Source organism: Sturnus vulgaris, chromosome 1 (assembly GCF_052056855.1).
Source record: "Sturnus vulgaris isolate bStuVul1 chromosome 1, bStuVul1.hap1, whole genome shotgun sequence".
In the NCBI taxonomy this organism is placed as follows: domain Eukaryota; kingdom Metazoa; phylum Chordata; class Aves; order Passeriformes; family Sturnidae; genus Sturnus; species Sturnus vulgaris.
Window position 1 is genome coordinate 138,288,390 of NC_142243.1, and position 13,339 is coordinate 138,301,728.

The window sequence follows — 13,339 nt, forward strand, 5'->3', positions numbered from 1 at the left end:
TGATGATACTGTTAATCTGAGCTGAGCCTTGAAAGGTTTTGGTGCTTTCCCAGGGTAAGAAATAAAGATTTTGGTGACTAATTGGTCTATTATGCTCCCCCTTTAAAAAGCCAGTAATGTCAGCCTCCCACGTTTTAGTAAATGTTTGGTATTTACTGTCTCTATTTTATGGCAATACAGGAGATGCCAGTAAGTTTCTAGAATGTCAAAAATGCAAGCAATGTTCTTTCTATTAAAGCATTTCAGACAAAAGATACCAGACAATGCAAGGGAACAAAAGGTGGATTGCCATCTTTGGGAATGCCTGTCTGTGCTTTGCACAGCTTGGATGGGCAGCATAGCCAAAGGGGACAAAAACAATGAAAACTGATCTTGGCTTTTATATTCTCAAGTTATTAGCATGCAAAGAGAATTAAAATGTTGGTTTTAATAGCTTGAACTGTTTGAGACTTGCATAGCTTCTGACGTTTTGAGTTACTTGTTAACTTTATTTGGTAAGCTAATGCCTGTATTTCTTTGGCATTTATGAAGGTATAATAATAGGGGCTTACGTGTGAAAGAGGAGAATTTAGTGCTTCTCTGTGGATGTCAGAATTGCGAGGTTGCATCAATTCAGTAATACTACTGAAATATTTTTTAAATCAGTTTTCCATATTAAGTTTTTAAGTAATAGTCAACTAATTATATATTTTCAGTAATAAAAAAGCAGAGTGAAATCCAGTACTTTCTTATACAGATCACTTATCTTAGAACCTTTCCATGATGACAGATATTTGCCCTATTATCCCAGGTAATTTGGGAGTTTATGCATCGTGTTTGTGCTTTTGCCATGACTGGAACAAGTCCAGAGGAGAGCCAGTAAATTGATCCAAGGGCTGTGTTTTGGTATCAGCTGGACCCTCTGTTATGAAGACAGACTGAGAGAATTGGGACTGTTCAGCCTGGAGGAGAGAAGGCTCTGGGGAGATCTTATTATGGCACCTTGCAAAGCCTACAGGGGCTCTCTTGTAAGAGAGCACTTTTCACAAGGATGTGTTGTGATAGGACAAAGGGGAATGGCCTTAATATGAAGGAGAAAAGGTCTAGATTAGATACTCTGAAAAAATCCTTCACTCTGAGGGTGGTGAGGCACTGGAATAGATTTCCCAGAGAATTTGTGGAATTCCCACTCCTGGAAGAGTTCAAGGCCAGACTGGATGGGTCTTTGAATAACCTGGTATATTGGAAGATTCCCTGCCCATGATGGTGGGGGGCAGGGGGAGGGGTTGGAGCTGTATTATCTGTAAGGTCTGTTCCAACCTGAACTATTCAATTATAGTTCTTCCATTGAATTATTTGGTGTTATATTGTTGGCATTTTTAATAATTATGAAATGTTAGTCTACTTCGACAAAGTCAGAGTAGCAGAGAAGTTTTCGAAATGATTGATAAGTCTAAAAAAGCAAATGATTAAGAAGGCTTATATTTTTCCTGTATGTTTTTAGTGATGTGTGGAATCTGAAGTTGATCCTTAACTGTCTTTTTTTCTGCTTCAAGCAAGAGACAAACATTTTCATACTGGGCTGTTATTCAGTTACTTTCTAAGCCTGCTTAGTGCTTTCTTGTCATGCCTGAGAGGATCTTTGCAGGGCAGTATTAGAACTGAGATGTAACCTTGCTCAGTCTGCTTTCTCCTGTAATGGCAGCTTGAGCTCAAGCACCAGGTGCTGTGGTTTCAGCAGCTGAACCTCTCTCTAGTTCCTCTGCTTGCAAGGGTTGAAACTTCCTTAAATAGTTTTGCAAGGGAGCTGGGTTGTATTGGTCATGTTGTTACAGATATTTTTTTATTTGGACAAAATGAGTAAATTTGTCTGGCCTGCCTCTTTTAGAAAGTAATTTTCTTAAATCTAATTCTTAGTTCTTTGCACAAACATCCTAAACTGTTTAATGCTTTGCATGTTAAATTTGGTTATCTTGGTGGTATTATCACGTCTATTCTATGAATGTTTTCTCATATCTTGAAAAAACATAGCTTTTTATTATGGTCTACAGACTTGATGTAACACTTTGTGTGCTTCAGGCTTTGATTACATTCTTTTCAAGTTCATTTATTCTGGTTATTGCAGATACTTCAGTTTATCTTCAGTATATGTTAATTACAGCTTGGTACAGTTGCTATGTGCTTAGAGCACTTTGAGGCAGATATTTAACAGCACATTCTGCAAAGCTGTGGGGACAATATTGGTCACAGGGAGAATGCTGCTGTCATGTGACCTACACAGCATTTCTGTCCCTGCTCTGGAAAACACCCTGGTGTGCACAACACTTTGGAGAAGGATGGCTTAAAAATACTGAGAGAAAGAATCGTGGTGACAATCAAACCAGGGAACTGCTGTCATTCTATGGTCCTTTTCTGCCAGCTGTCATCCCTTCCTGTCCTTGCCACCAATAGTGACAGGGAGCAGAATTGACTGAAAACCACCCAAACCAGAAAATTAATAGCTTTGCAGCCACATGCTTTAAAAATGAATTAAGTTAGTCTTAAGATCTGGGGTTTTTTCAATTGATACCTTGCAACTGTTTATCTGGTGTGGCATACCCCAGGAATTAATGCATTTTTGTGATTTAATCAATATGTCCCAAATAATCATATTTGATGCGATGGAGCAGACTGCTTCTTCAATATTGTCTTCTCTCCAGCAGTCTAATATTTTTGGGAGGAAACTAAATTTGTCTGAAAAATAAAGTTAGTGTTTTCTCTTAAAGTAGTCATAGCAGCATTCAATTCTCATAGGCACTTTTTATTCGAAGTTACTTTAGAATAACTTGTAAGAAAACTACATTGAGTTTTTTTTCAATTAAATATCCTGAAATACTTCTGAATCTCAAGAAATAAGGTTCATGAAGTTTACAGTTCATCTGAGCTTACACCTATTTATTAAGATGCAAAGTAAAATTGTTTGGCTTGTGTTCTTTCTTAATACTTTTATTTCATATTCTGTGTTGGTAACAAGGTTATAGATAACTTATGTTTGAAAGCCGCTTCTGCCGTTAAGCTTTATCTGTTCTTAACTTCCAGAGGCACTGTTCAGCTCTGATAAGACCTTCCCATTCTCGGAGGAGACAGTTTCAGCTACTCCTTAGCTCTGAATGTTTAGCTGTGTTTGTTTTGAGGGCAGCAATGAAAGCTCCTCCCTGTTAGCAAACAGGAATGGAGGGGACAGCGCGGGGGGGGGGAGATGCGAGGAGAGTGACACTTGTGGCTTTGTTGAACTGAGGAATCCTTCACTGGTGTAAAAAGCTCTTTTTACATCTGCTTAATCTGCCTACAGCAGGATGATATGACAAGTGGCTGAAAGGTCTGATCAAACATTTAAAAAATTTAACTGCATTTTCATGTGTGTTGTTGAAGGACAAGAAATGTTCCATATTTGGAATTTTTTCTTCAGTTTCATTCACTACAAATGGCCAGCATAGCTTGTAAAAGTTAGGTACTTTTGACATATCTTTAAAAAAACAATGTTTAAAAGCATGATCCTCCAAAAGGAGAGTCCTTGGCTTCTCAATTGTTTGAATCATTAGTATGCAAACCCTTGACTTGCTGCATTAAATATTAAAACTGTTATGTGTTTTGCTAAGTGGTTAACTTGCATATACATGGTGAGTCAATGGTTCAAGAGTCATGCCATGAGTCATACAATTCATCCTGTTTTTTCACCAATGATGCCAATATGAATACAGTGAGTAGTGTTAGATCTCTAAGGATATATTCTATGTCTTTTCAAACTTGGAATCACAGAATAAGCTGAGTTGGAAAGGACCCACAAGGATCGACTCCAGCTCCCCACCCTGCACATCACCATACCCAAAAGTCACACCATGTGCCTGAGAACATTGTCCAAACAATTCGTGAACTCTGTCAGGCTGGTGCTGTGACCACTTCCCTGGGGAGCTGTTCCGGTGTCCAACCACCTTCTGATAACGCCTTTCCCTGATACCCAATCTAAACCTCCCCTGACACAGCTTCAGGCCATTCCCTTGGGTCCTGTCACTGCTCACCACAGAGCAGGGATTAGTGCCTGCCCCTCCTCTTCCCCTCATGAGGAAGCTGTAACTGCAGTGATGTCTCTCTCCAGTCTCCTCCAGGCTGAACAGACCAAGTGACCTCAGCTTCTCCTCATAGAGCTTCCCCTCAAAGCATCTTTGTTGCCCTCCTTTGGATGCTCTCTAATAGTTTTCTGTCTGTCTTTCCTTGTGGCACCCAAAGCTGTCCCAGTGCAGAGCAGGACAGTCCCCTCCCTTGCCTGGCTGGCCATGCTGTGCCTGATGCCTCCAGGACAGGGCTGGCCCTCCTGGCTGCCAGGGCACTGCTGACTATCCAACTTTTCATGGACCAGGACCCCCAGATCCCTTTCCATGGCACTGCTCTCCAGCATCTCATTCCCCAGTCTGTACCTGCATCCTGAGTTGTTGCATCCCAGGAGCAGAATCCAGCACTGTCCCTTGTTGAAATACATGTGGTTGGTGGTTGCTCAGTCCTTTGATTTGCTGAGGTCTCTCTCCCTGCCTTCAAGAGAGTCAGCAGCTCTTCCCAGTGCTGTATCATCTGCAGTAGACAATTTCAAGTCCCTAAGCAGAACCCTTTTTGCCCTGAAGTACATGAACAATCCAGGCTACACACATTACTTGTTTTGCTCTATGCCAACCAGTGCCCAAATTAACTTTAAGAGGTTTAGCTGTTGTTCTCTTTTCCTGCATTCTTTTTAAAGCAGAAAACGACTAGAGAGAACAGTGTGTCCTTCTGGAGCATTTCCCAATCCTAAAAAATTAACTTTGGTTATCCAGGAAACTGGATGCTGATATGGCATAGTGAAGAGAGCATAGTAAATAAAGCACATAGCAAACTTATATAGGTACACCTTCACCTAATTACTTTAATGGAAGAATTTTATTACAACGAAGAATTTTGTAGTGAAAACTACAGTCCACTATCATGAATAGGAGTTAATGAAATGTCTTGCTTTCTAGGTACTTCTCATACTGTATGCAAGACTATTCTACATTGAGCTTTGATTCTCAAACACAGAACAAAGTATAAGTAGGTCCTGGAATGATCGAAAAACAACTGATGGGGGGCAGGGAGTAGGGCAGGAGATGGAAGAAAACACTGGTTTATTTAGCTTGATGAAGTAGACTAGAAGATGAATAGGACCACAAGGAAGGAACATGAGGAAATCTTGATAGAAAAGGAAATAACATAAGCAGACTATGAATTGAACCATGTTATAAGGAAGAATAACCTTCTAATGTTAGTACTAATGTTTCAAAGCAGTGCTTTTGAGCCTGGCAGTGACAAAATGCTGTCTGTTTGTAAGATGTATCTCAATTCCTGAATTAAGTTGAAGGTAGTTGCTAGTAAGCTTAGACATATGTGTCTTTAAGTAGCTCTTTCGATCAAGAAGCATGTAGTCTTGTCCGCTGCAAAGCAAGAATAAAGCATGTTGGCCTAAACCACGGGCATTATATAGAAGGCCAGGTGCTGCATCTGAAAGGTTGAAGTATCTTAATATAATCATTTGAAACCTAGCTCAGTGATGAGTGGATAAACTTGAGACAGTGTTTCATGGTTTACTTGCAGAACTTAGTATGAACTGTCTACTAAGTACAGATTGTATACTTAAAATAAGCTCTGAGTTTGAGAGCTTGGGTTCTTTTCCTTTAATTTTCATGTGGCTAGTTTGACCTTGTTTGATATGCTGTTTTTGATGTTTGTCATTGCATACCAATGGTCTGCCATTATTCAGGCTTTTGTTCGCAAAACAAATGGAATGTGACAGTGTGCAACAGGTTCAGCATGCCAAGAAGCTATTATATTGTATACACTTGGATAGTTATTCATGTTTCTCTCAAGTAAGAAAAATAAGGCATTGCCATGGCATATGGAAAGGTCAATCTCTGAGTTAAAAAGCTGATAAGCAAGTCACAGATGCAAGATGATAAGTATGCATTTGAGAGGCTGAAGACACGATGGCAGTGCCCATAAAACTACATTTCCATTATGTGAAATAACAACTATATAATGATGTCAGGGATTTGAGATTTTTTTTTCTAAAGAATCTCCTTGAATTACCACACATTTATGGCCTATTGTAAGTTACTTACTGCCTCATGTGGTAGGGTGTATCTTAAAGAAGCAATAAGGCTAATGGGTCCTTACATTACTGCTTTTCAGGATTATGTTCATAAGGTGCTGGTATGAACAGTGTAAATTTGCAATGAAGTGTCAAAGCAAATAAAAGGATAAAACTACACTATCACATGTTCAAGTGGAACACTGTTAAAGTTTTATATATAGCTATTTAACTCTGAGAATGCACAAGCCAATAATACAATTTGCAACAATATCCATGATCTGTTTTAAGAGAACAGTAGAAAAATAACGGAAATAAATTGAGTGCTAGTAATTACGGATTATTCAGTAATAAAGCTGGATGTCACAAGTATTCCTTTTTCCTTGCCTTGCAGTTGCATGGGGTAGAGTGAACCATCGCTGCTCAAGAGCCAGTCATGCATGACTGTGGGCTCTGTACTCAGGACAGTGGCGAGTATCTGGCCAAACTCCTTGTAGTAGGGACAGGTAGATGGGGAGCTGCTGGACTTGTGGTTGTCTTCCTTTGCACTGTGGTAGGCTCTAGAAGTTTTTAATATGCTCTTACTACATGGGACATCCATTTAATCTCTCCACCAGCTGTTTTAAGATGCTTTCATACCAATGATGATTTTGAGTTGTTCTCAAAATCACATTATTTGCTCTAGTTACATCAAAATGACTGTTGTAGTCCTTTAGCCAGCTTGTTGCACCAGAGCAGCATGTTCTAGAGCTTTCTGACTAAAGACTTTCTGGCTGTACACCTCCTGCCAAAGCGGAGATGCCATTTGAAGTCAATGTGTTGACAGATGAGCAACTCCAGAAGCTTTGGAGGGGAATAGAAAGTCCCGGGTAAAGAAATTGTCGGGTGCTATTGGGATGTTATTAAACTGTAGTCCTGCTACACTGTCTTTATCTTCACTGCCAGACACAAGAGTTAGAGCTTTCTGAGAAGCCTGAGATTTGCTTCTAGTCTTCATCTAGGAAAGCAAACCAGGTTCACAGGATTCATTAATCTGAGTGTAAAGAATGTTTGAGAGGACCTTGGGCTGAAGAGTTTGGGTTAAGGCATGTAACTCTGATTGACTTTTCATTTAGCATCCTGATACTGGAAACTTTATGCACTCCTATATCAGTTCTTTATTCATCCTAGATCAGTGAGATATCTGACTGCTAGTGCCCGTAGTGTTTATTTTGTAATCTTGCTGTGTTTACTCATATGTCTAAAATCATCTACATGTGCACTGTCCTTGCAGAAACAAAAACATCTTTTGGCCCTTCTCGTTTGTTTGTTGTCATTGCGCATTTTCCCTTCATTACTCTCCTCCAGTTTTTTCTTTCCTACCTTTTTACTTTTCTTCAACTGTCAGTGGAATTATTGTCTTCCTGTCTCCATATTCAGGTAGTGTCAGTGGCTGAGTATCACCGCAGGATCGATGCTCTAAATAGCGAAGAACTGCGCACACTCTGCAGACGTCTCCAGGTGCCCTCTTCAGTAGTTTAAACCCCATCTCCAGATACTAAAACATCTTCCTTTGTAGTGTCTTGGATCTGGGCAAGTCCTGCACTTAGTGGGTTTGTCTTGTCTTCAGCACTACAAGGATCCAACAGAAAATTTCTTTGTTTTGGATGTATTTAATTGTGCAATTCTATGATGGCATCAGTAATTTTATGATGGAATTACTACTTCCACCTTTTTCACACAGGAATTTTCTGTTAGAATTTGAAAATTTGTTCTCAGTACTGCCTGACTTGCAGTGTTGTGTTTTAACTTCTACTTTAGACTGGTGTGTTGTGTTAGAAGCTTCCCTAAAAAGAATGCAAAACAGGTGAAGAATCCAAAACCTTGTTGCATGGGTGTTTAATTTTATATAGGAATCTTTCATCAAGAATCTTACAGTACATGGCAAGTATGATGCTTCACAACTTCTCTGAAATAGGTAAGTATTTTTTGCATTATAAAAGCAGGTAATTGAGGCCGTTCAACATGGCAAATGTCATACACATACACACGAAACAGTACTTTGAGATCAGTACTTTGGATTTTTGAAGGTCTGTGGATATGGATTGAAACTGATATTTGCATTCTCTTTAGGTGCTCCATAGTGTTTTGAGACTTAAAGAATGGTTAGCTGCTGTGCACATCATACACGCCTTACTGGTGGAAAGCATAGCTTAGATTTCCTTAGAAACATTGAGTATTTTGTTTTTCTCTAGTACTTGGCTACTGAAAATTTAAAATTTTTTTCTGGGTGTTTTTTTTTTTATTTGCTCTTGGCTTTTAAATATAATTACACATAAGCAAACATTTTCTTAGCTCTGCTATTTCTGTTTGTTTAATAATCAGTAATTAATCACTTTAAAATGTTGTGTAAGTAGTATAATTACATAGATCAATAATGAGCATGAACCTTGAACCCAAAAGCTGCACTATTAGAGGAAAGTCAGAAATCTTGCCCCCCCCCAAAAAAACCCCAAAACTATTCCTGCTTGAGAACAGAACTATTCTGTTTTTGGCAAGTGGTGGTGGAGAATCCCTGTATTAATATTCTGAAAGTGTAGGAGCTCTTTCCAAATACCTTTCACCTGATATGCTCAAACTCCAGGTTTAGGCTGACTAGAAAAGTCCGATGTGATAGGCTGCAGCCTATAAACTCTGCTCTGAGGCCATTTGACAGTTGTGGTCTCAAATGTGGTGTTGACTGTGTGACATTTACCAATCATGGAAGCCCCTGGAATCTGACTATCAGTCTGTCTGCTCTGCCCAACTTTGGTGGGAAATATGAAAATTTTCAAGCTAGAGTGCTTTCTCTCAGATTCTTTTGAACAGATACTCTTTGACTGCTTCTTCCTAGAAGAAAACTGCTTTACGTTAATAATAAGAAAGGAAAGAAATCCATCCAAAAAAATACCCCAATCCCCAAAAACTCTAAACCAAGAAACTCGGTTCCCCACACCACTTGAATCCAAGTTATTCAGACCACAGATATATATATCAAGACCATCATGTTTTGCATGGTAGTCTTTAATCAGGAATTAAAGAATAACAAGGGAAAAAACTTTCTACTCTACAGTTGGACAATGTCGAACTTCTCTGGACCTGAAACAGTAATGTGATGTATGCAAAGCATTTAAGGTGGAAAATACTTGGACTATGAAATAACATTTTAGAGAGAGCACTCTGTAAAGCAACCTGCAGGTCATCTTTTTGTATGTGAAATAAAAAATTATCTATGTGGATAATTGCATTTTTTTGTTGTGATATGGAAGTTAGTCTATGTTGGAAGTTCTTGTTACCTTCCACTGAAAAAAGGAAAGCTTCAGCTTTTTTCTTGCTTGATACTCAATTTAAGCATACATTTTCTTGGATTTAGAATTAATTCTGTAATTGAGTTACTGTATGAATATATTTTGATATATTGACTTTATAAGCCTGTTTTTAAATAACAAGATTTTGTGATAGGAACTTTTTTCATAGTTCTTGAGGGAGATGAAAGATGTCTTTTGTTTGTTTGTTTTGCTCAGGTGGCTGTATTTTTTTTAAATATTCTTATCTGTATTTCAGAATTTTCTTTGATTTGGCTTTTTTTTAATTAACTAAGGAAGTTCACAAAAGCTTGGCAAAGTTTACTGTGGTGATATTGTGAAATATTGCAGTTGTATCCTGTATGTTTAAAGTATGAGGAATGTGGCAAACTGGATTTGGTGGGTATTTTCTTGAAATTTTCAGGATTCAGGTTTTCATTTGGACTGTCTGGCTTTTAGTGAAACTTGGTTTAGGCTGATACATTTTTCAGATGCACTTAAACTTGTTAAGATTTCTTTTTTCTCTCAACATTTTAGTACGTCTTGCTGCAGTGGCTTATCTTACTACCTCACTTTTCCTACTGCTCTGTCAGATTTCACTGTTCCTAGTGAGTTTTAAATATCCCTGCAGCTGGATTTGTAGATGGAAATATGTTTGGAAATCAGCTATTCTAGTTATCAAGGCACGGCATTTTAACTTAGAAGTGCCAGTGAGTGTTGACTGGGTAAGAAGCTGTTGTGAGCTACATCTGATAAGGAATTTTGTGACCTCTGCCATCTCCACTCAATAGGATAGATACGTAGGTCAGGTATTTTAAATTACTGCAGGACCTTTCTGCATAGTGCATCTTTCCCAGACCTCAGTGCTCACTATGCAACTTCAGTATTATTGCTGCTTTCCCACCCCACCTTCTCAATTCTTTCTTTGATTCCTGTGAGTACTCCAGCAGATCAGCTTATGGAGCAGCACTGTTTCTAAGGCTTTATTCAAATGGCTTACTCAAAATTTATGGCAGCAGTCTTCCCAGATGTCTACTGCATATCTGAAAAATTTCTTAAGTACTCTAAAAGAGTATTGATTCATAAGGTATTGAGAAATGTCGTTGTTGAAATTTTAACTCCTTTCCTTTCTGATTTTTTTAAAATTGCACTTAGAATTCTATATTGCTATTAAAATACAATAACTTTTTAAGGTATCTTCTGAAAAGCATTTGAAGCCCTGCAGCTGTGTATGAGAACTGCATACACAGTTGTTTTAGCATAAAACCATAGCTTGCTACTGACTAGATGGTTCTGTAAGTTATTGTTACATAGTTGTGTACCAGTTTGCTATCAGAAACAGTGAAAATCTTGGTCAGATCAAATCTATTTGATTTCTAAACTTCCAAAGGATTTGCATAATTGATAACTGCATGATTTTAAACCTGTGACGTTTTAGCTTGCCTGCTAATAGGATGGCATATACTTATTTTCTTGCTATTCTTTTCATAGATAACAACAAGAGAAGATACCAATTCAAAACAGGCAACAAATATCAAAACAGACCTGGAGCCTGAAGCATTCCGGCCAAATCTTAGTGATCCAAGTGAATTACTACAGCCAGAACAAATTGAAAAGGTATGGACTTGGATATATCGTTTTTTTTCTTCTAACGCATTAATTTAACACAAATACTATGACTGTAGTGTAAAACACACCAGTAAAAAGATCTTTTGTGATATTAAACAGAAGAAAATAAACTATATATATTAGAAAAGATGGCTAAGTCTAGCTGTTACCTCAGCACTGCCAAGTACATCACTAAACCCTTTCCCTAAGTGCCGTATCTTATGCCTCCTTGAAATATTTCAACAGGGATGGTAACTCAGCCACTTCCCTGGGTACCCTGTTCCAATGCTTGACAGCTCTTTCACTGAAGAAATTGTTGCTAAGATCCAATCCAGACCTACAGTGGCTCAACTTGAGGATATTTTCTCTTGTCCTATTTTGGGAGAAAAGACTGACTGACTGTTGCAATTTACTTTCAGGTAGTTTTAGAGAGTGATGAGGTCCTTCTGAGCCTCCTTTTCCCTAGACTTGATCCAGCTCCCTCAGTCTTCTCCAGACCCATCATCAGCCCTTCTTTGGACACATGCCAGCATCTCAATGTTTCTTTTAGTGAGGAGCCCAGAACAGCACATGATATTCAAGATGTGGCCTCACCAGTGCTCAGTACAGGGGAACAAGTCATGATTCCATTCTTGGCCACCTGGGCACACACACTTTGACGTGCAGCTGTCTGTCAAGCAGCACCCTTAGGTCCTTTTCCTCTTTCTAGCTGCTGTTTCTCCAGCCTGTAGTGCTACAGGGGCTTTTTGTGACACAAGTGCAGGACCTGGCACTTAGCCTTATTGAACCTTGTATTGTTGGCCATAGCCCATCAATCCAGCTTGTCCAGATCCCTGTGCAGAGCCTACATACCCTCCAGCTGATCAACACTTTTGCCCAGCTTGTTGTAATCTGCAAACAGACTGAGAATGCACTTCATCCCCTCATCCAGTTAATTAGTAAAAACATTAAACAGGACTGGCCCCAGTACTGAGCCCTGGGGAACACCACAAGTGACTGGCCACAAAGTGGATTTAACTCCATTTACCATCGTTCTCTGGGCCTTATCATCCAGCCAGTTTTTTTACCCAGCAAACAGTGCACCTGTCCAAGCCATGAGCAGCCAGTTTCTCCAGGAGAGTGCTGTGGAAAGTGGTGTCAAAGGCTTTACTGAAGTCCAGGTGGACAATAGTCACAGCCTTTCCCTCATCCACTGAACAGGTCACCTTGTCATAGAGAAAACCAGGTTTGCCAAGCAGGATCTGCCTCTCATGAACCCACCCTGCCTGGGCCTGATACCCTGGTTTTCCTGCATGTGCTATGAGATGGCACTCAAGGTGACCTGTTTCATGACCTTCCCAGGCACTGAGGTCTGACAGGCCTGTAGTTCCTGGGATCCTTCCTACAGGCCATCTTGTAAATGGACACTACCATGTGCTAACCAGGACATCCCCAGTTATCCTGGAATACTGGTGAACGGTGGGAAGTGGCTCAGTGAGCATATCTGCCAGCTCTATCTGCTTCCTTGCGTGGATCCCATCTGGCATCATAGACATGTGTCTGTCTAAGTGTTGAAGCAGAGCACATTTCATAGATTGTCTGAATACATGGTGTATTCTATTTAAAGTTAAGATTTAAAAAAAAGCAGATTCTTGTCTGTCTTTGCCTTACTTTCATTCTTTCTTGAAAACATCAGTGAAAGTACTGCAGTTCTTGCTGTCCAGTCCAAAGTGATTTCATTACAAATGTGTTAATTGAAGTTTTGGATTAAAAAGCATGAGAACAGGGCAATAAGCAGCATTTACCCTTCAGCTTGTTACCTGCTGACTTGTGTGATCTGCTTACTCAATACTGTGACATTGGTGGGACATGAAATATTGTTATGCAAGAGTAATTATATGGATAAACCTTTTAGAGACCTTAACAAGCACATGTTCTTTAGTTGAGAAGTCATTCTTCTGTAGGTCATTAGTAGAGGAAGGAAAGAAACCTCCTTGAGTGACCAAAAGAAGAAACTATACATGTGAAATTTTAGATTTAGTTCTTAGGTTTTAAGGCCATGTAAAAATTTTTGAGCAGAACATAATCTTCTTTCATTTACATGCAAAACATTCTTAAATATAAAGCATATATTGAATAAAGGGTTGTAATTTTCTTGTTAATAGCTCACAAAGTCTCTTCCACCACGGACTATTGGCTATCCATGGACTCTTGTCTACAGTACTGCAAAGCATGGCATGAGCTTGAAGACCTTGTATCGGACAATGATGGGATTAGACACGCCTGTGCTGTTGGTTATCAAAGACAGTGATGGACAGGT

The 13,339-nt window shown here is 39.2% G+C and overlaps 1 protein-coding gene across 23 annotated transcripts in view; it reads left to right on the forward strand.

Annotated features, from left to right (window-relative positions):
- OXR1 (oxidation resistance 1) overlaps nt 1-13,339 on the forward strand; it is a 258,863-nt gene that overhangs the window by 236,441 nt on the left and 9,083 nt on the right. For 15 of the 23 annotated variants that reach the window (XM_088178110.1, XM_088178190.1, XM_014879324.2 and 12 more), the window contains 3 exons: nt 7,529-7,609; nt 10,924-11,049; nt 13,185-13,337. In XM_088178110.1, coding sequence (XP_088034236.1) covers nt 7,529-7,609; nt 10,924-11,049; nt 13,185-13,337 — 360 coding nt within the window. The remainder of the gene's footprint in view (nt 1-7,528; nt 7,610-10,923; nt 11,050-13,184; nt 13,338-13,339) is intronic. The other 8 variants (XM_088178148.1, XM_088178134.1, XM_088178159.1 and 5 more) reach the window with 1 other exon arrangement.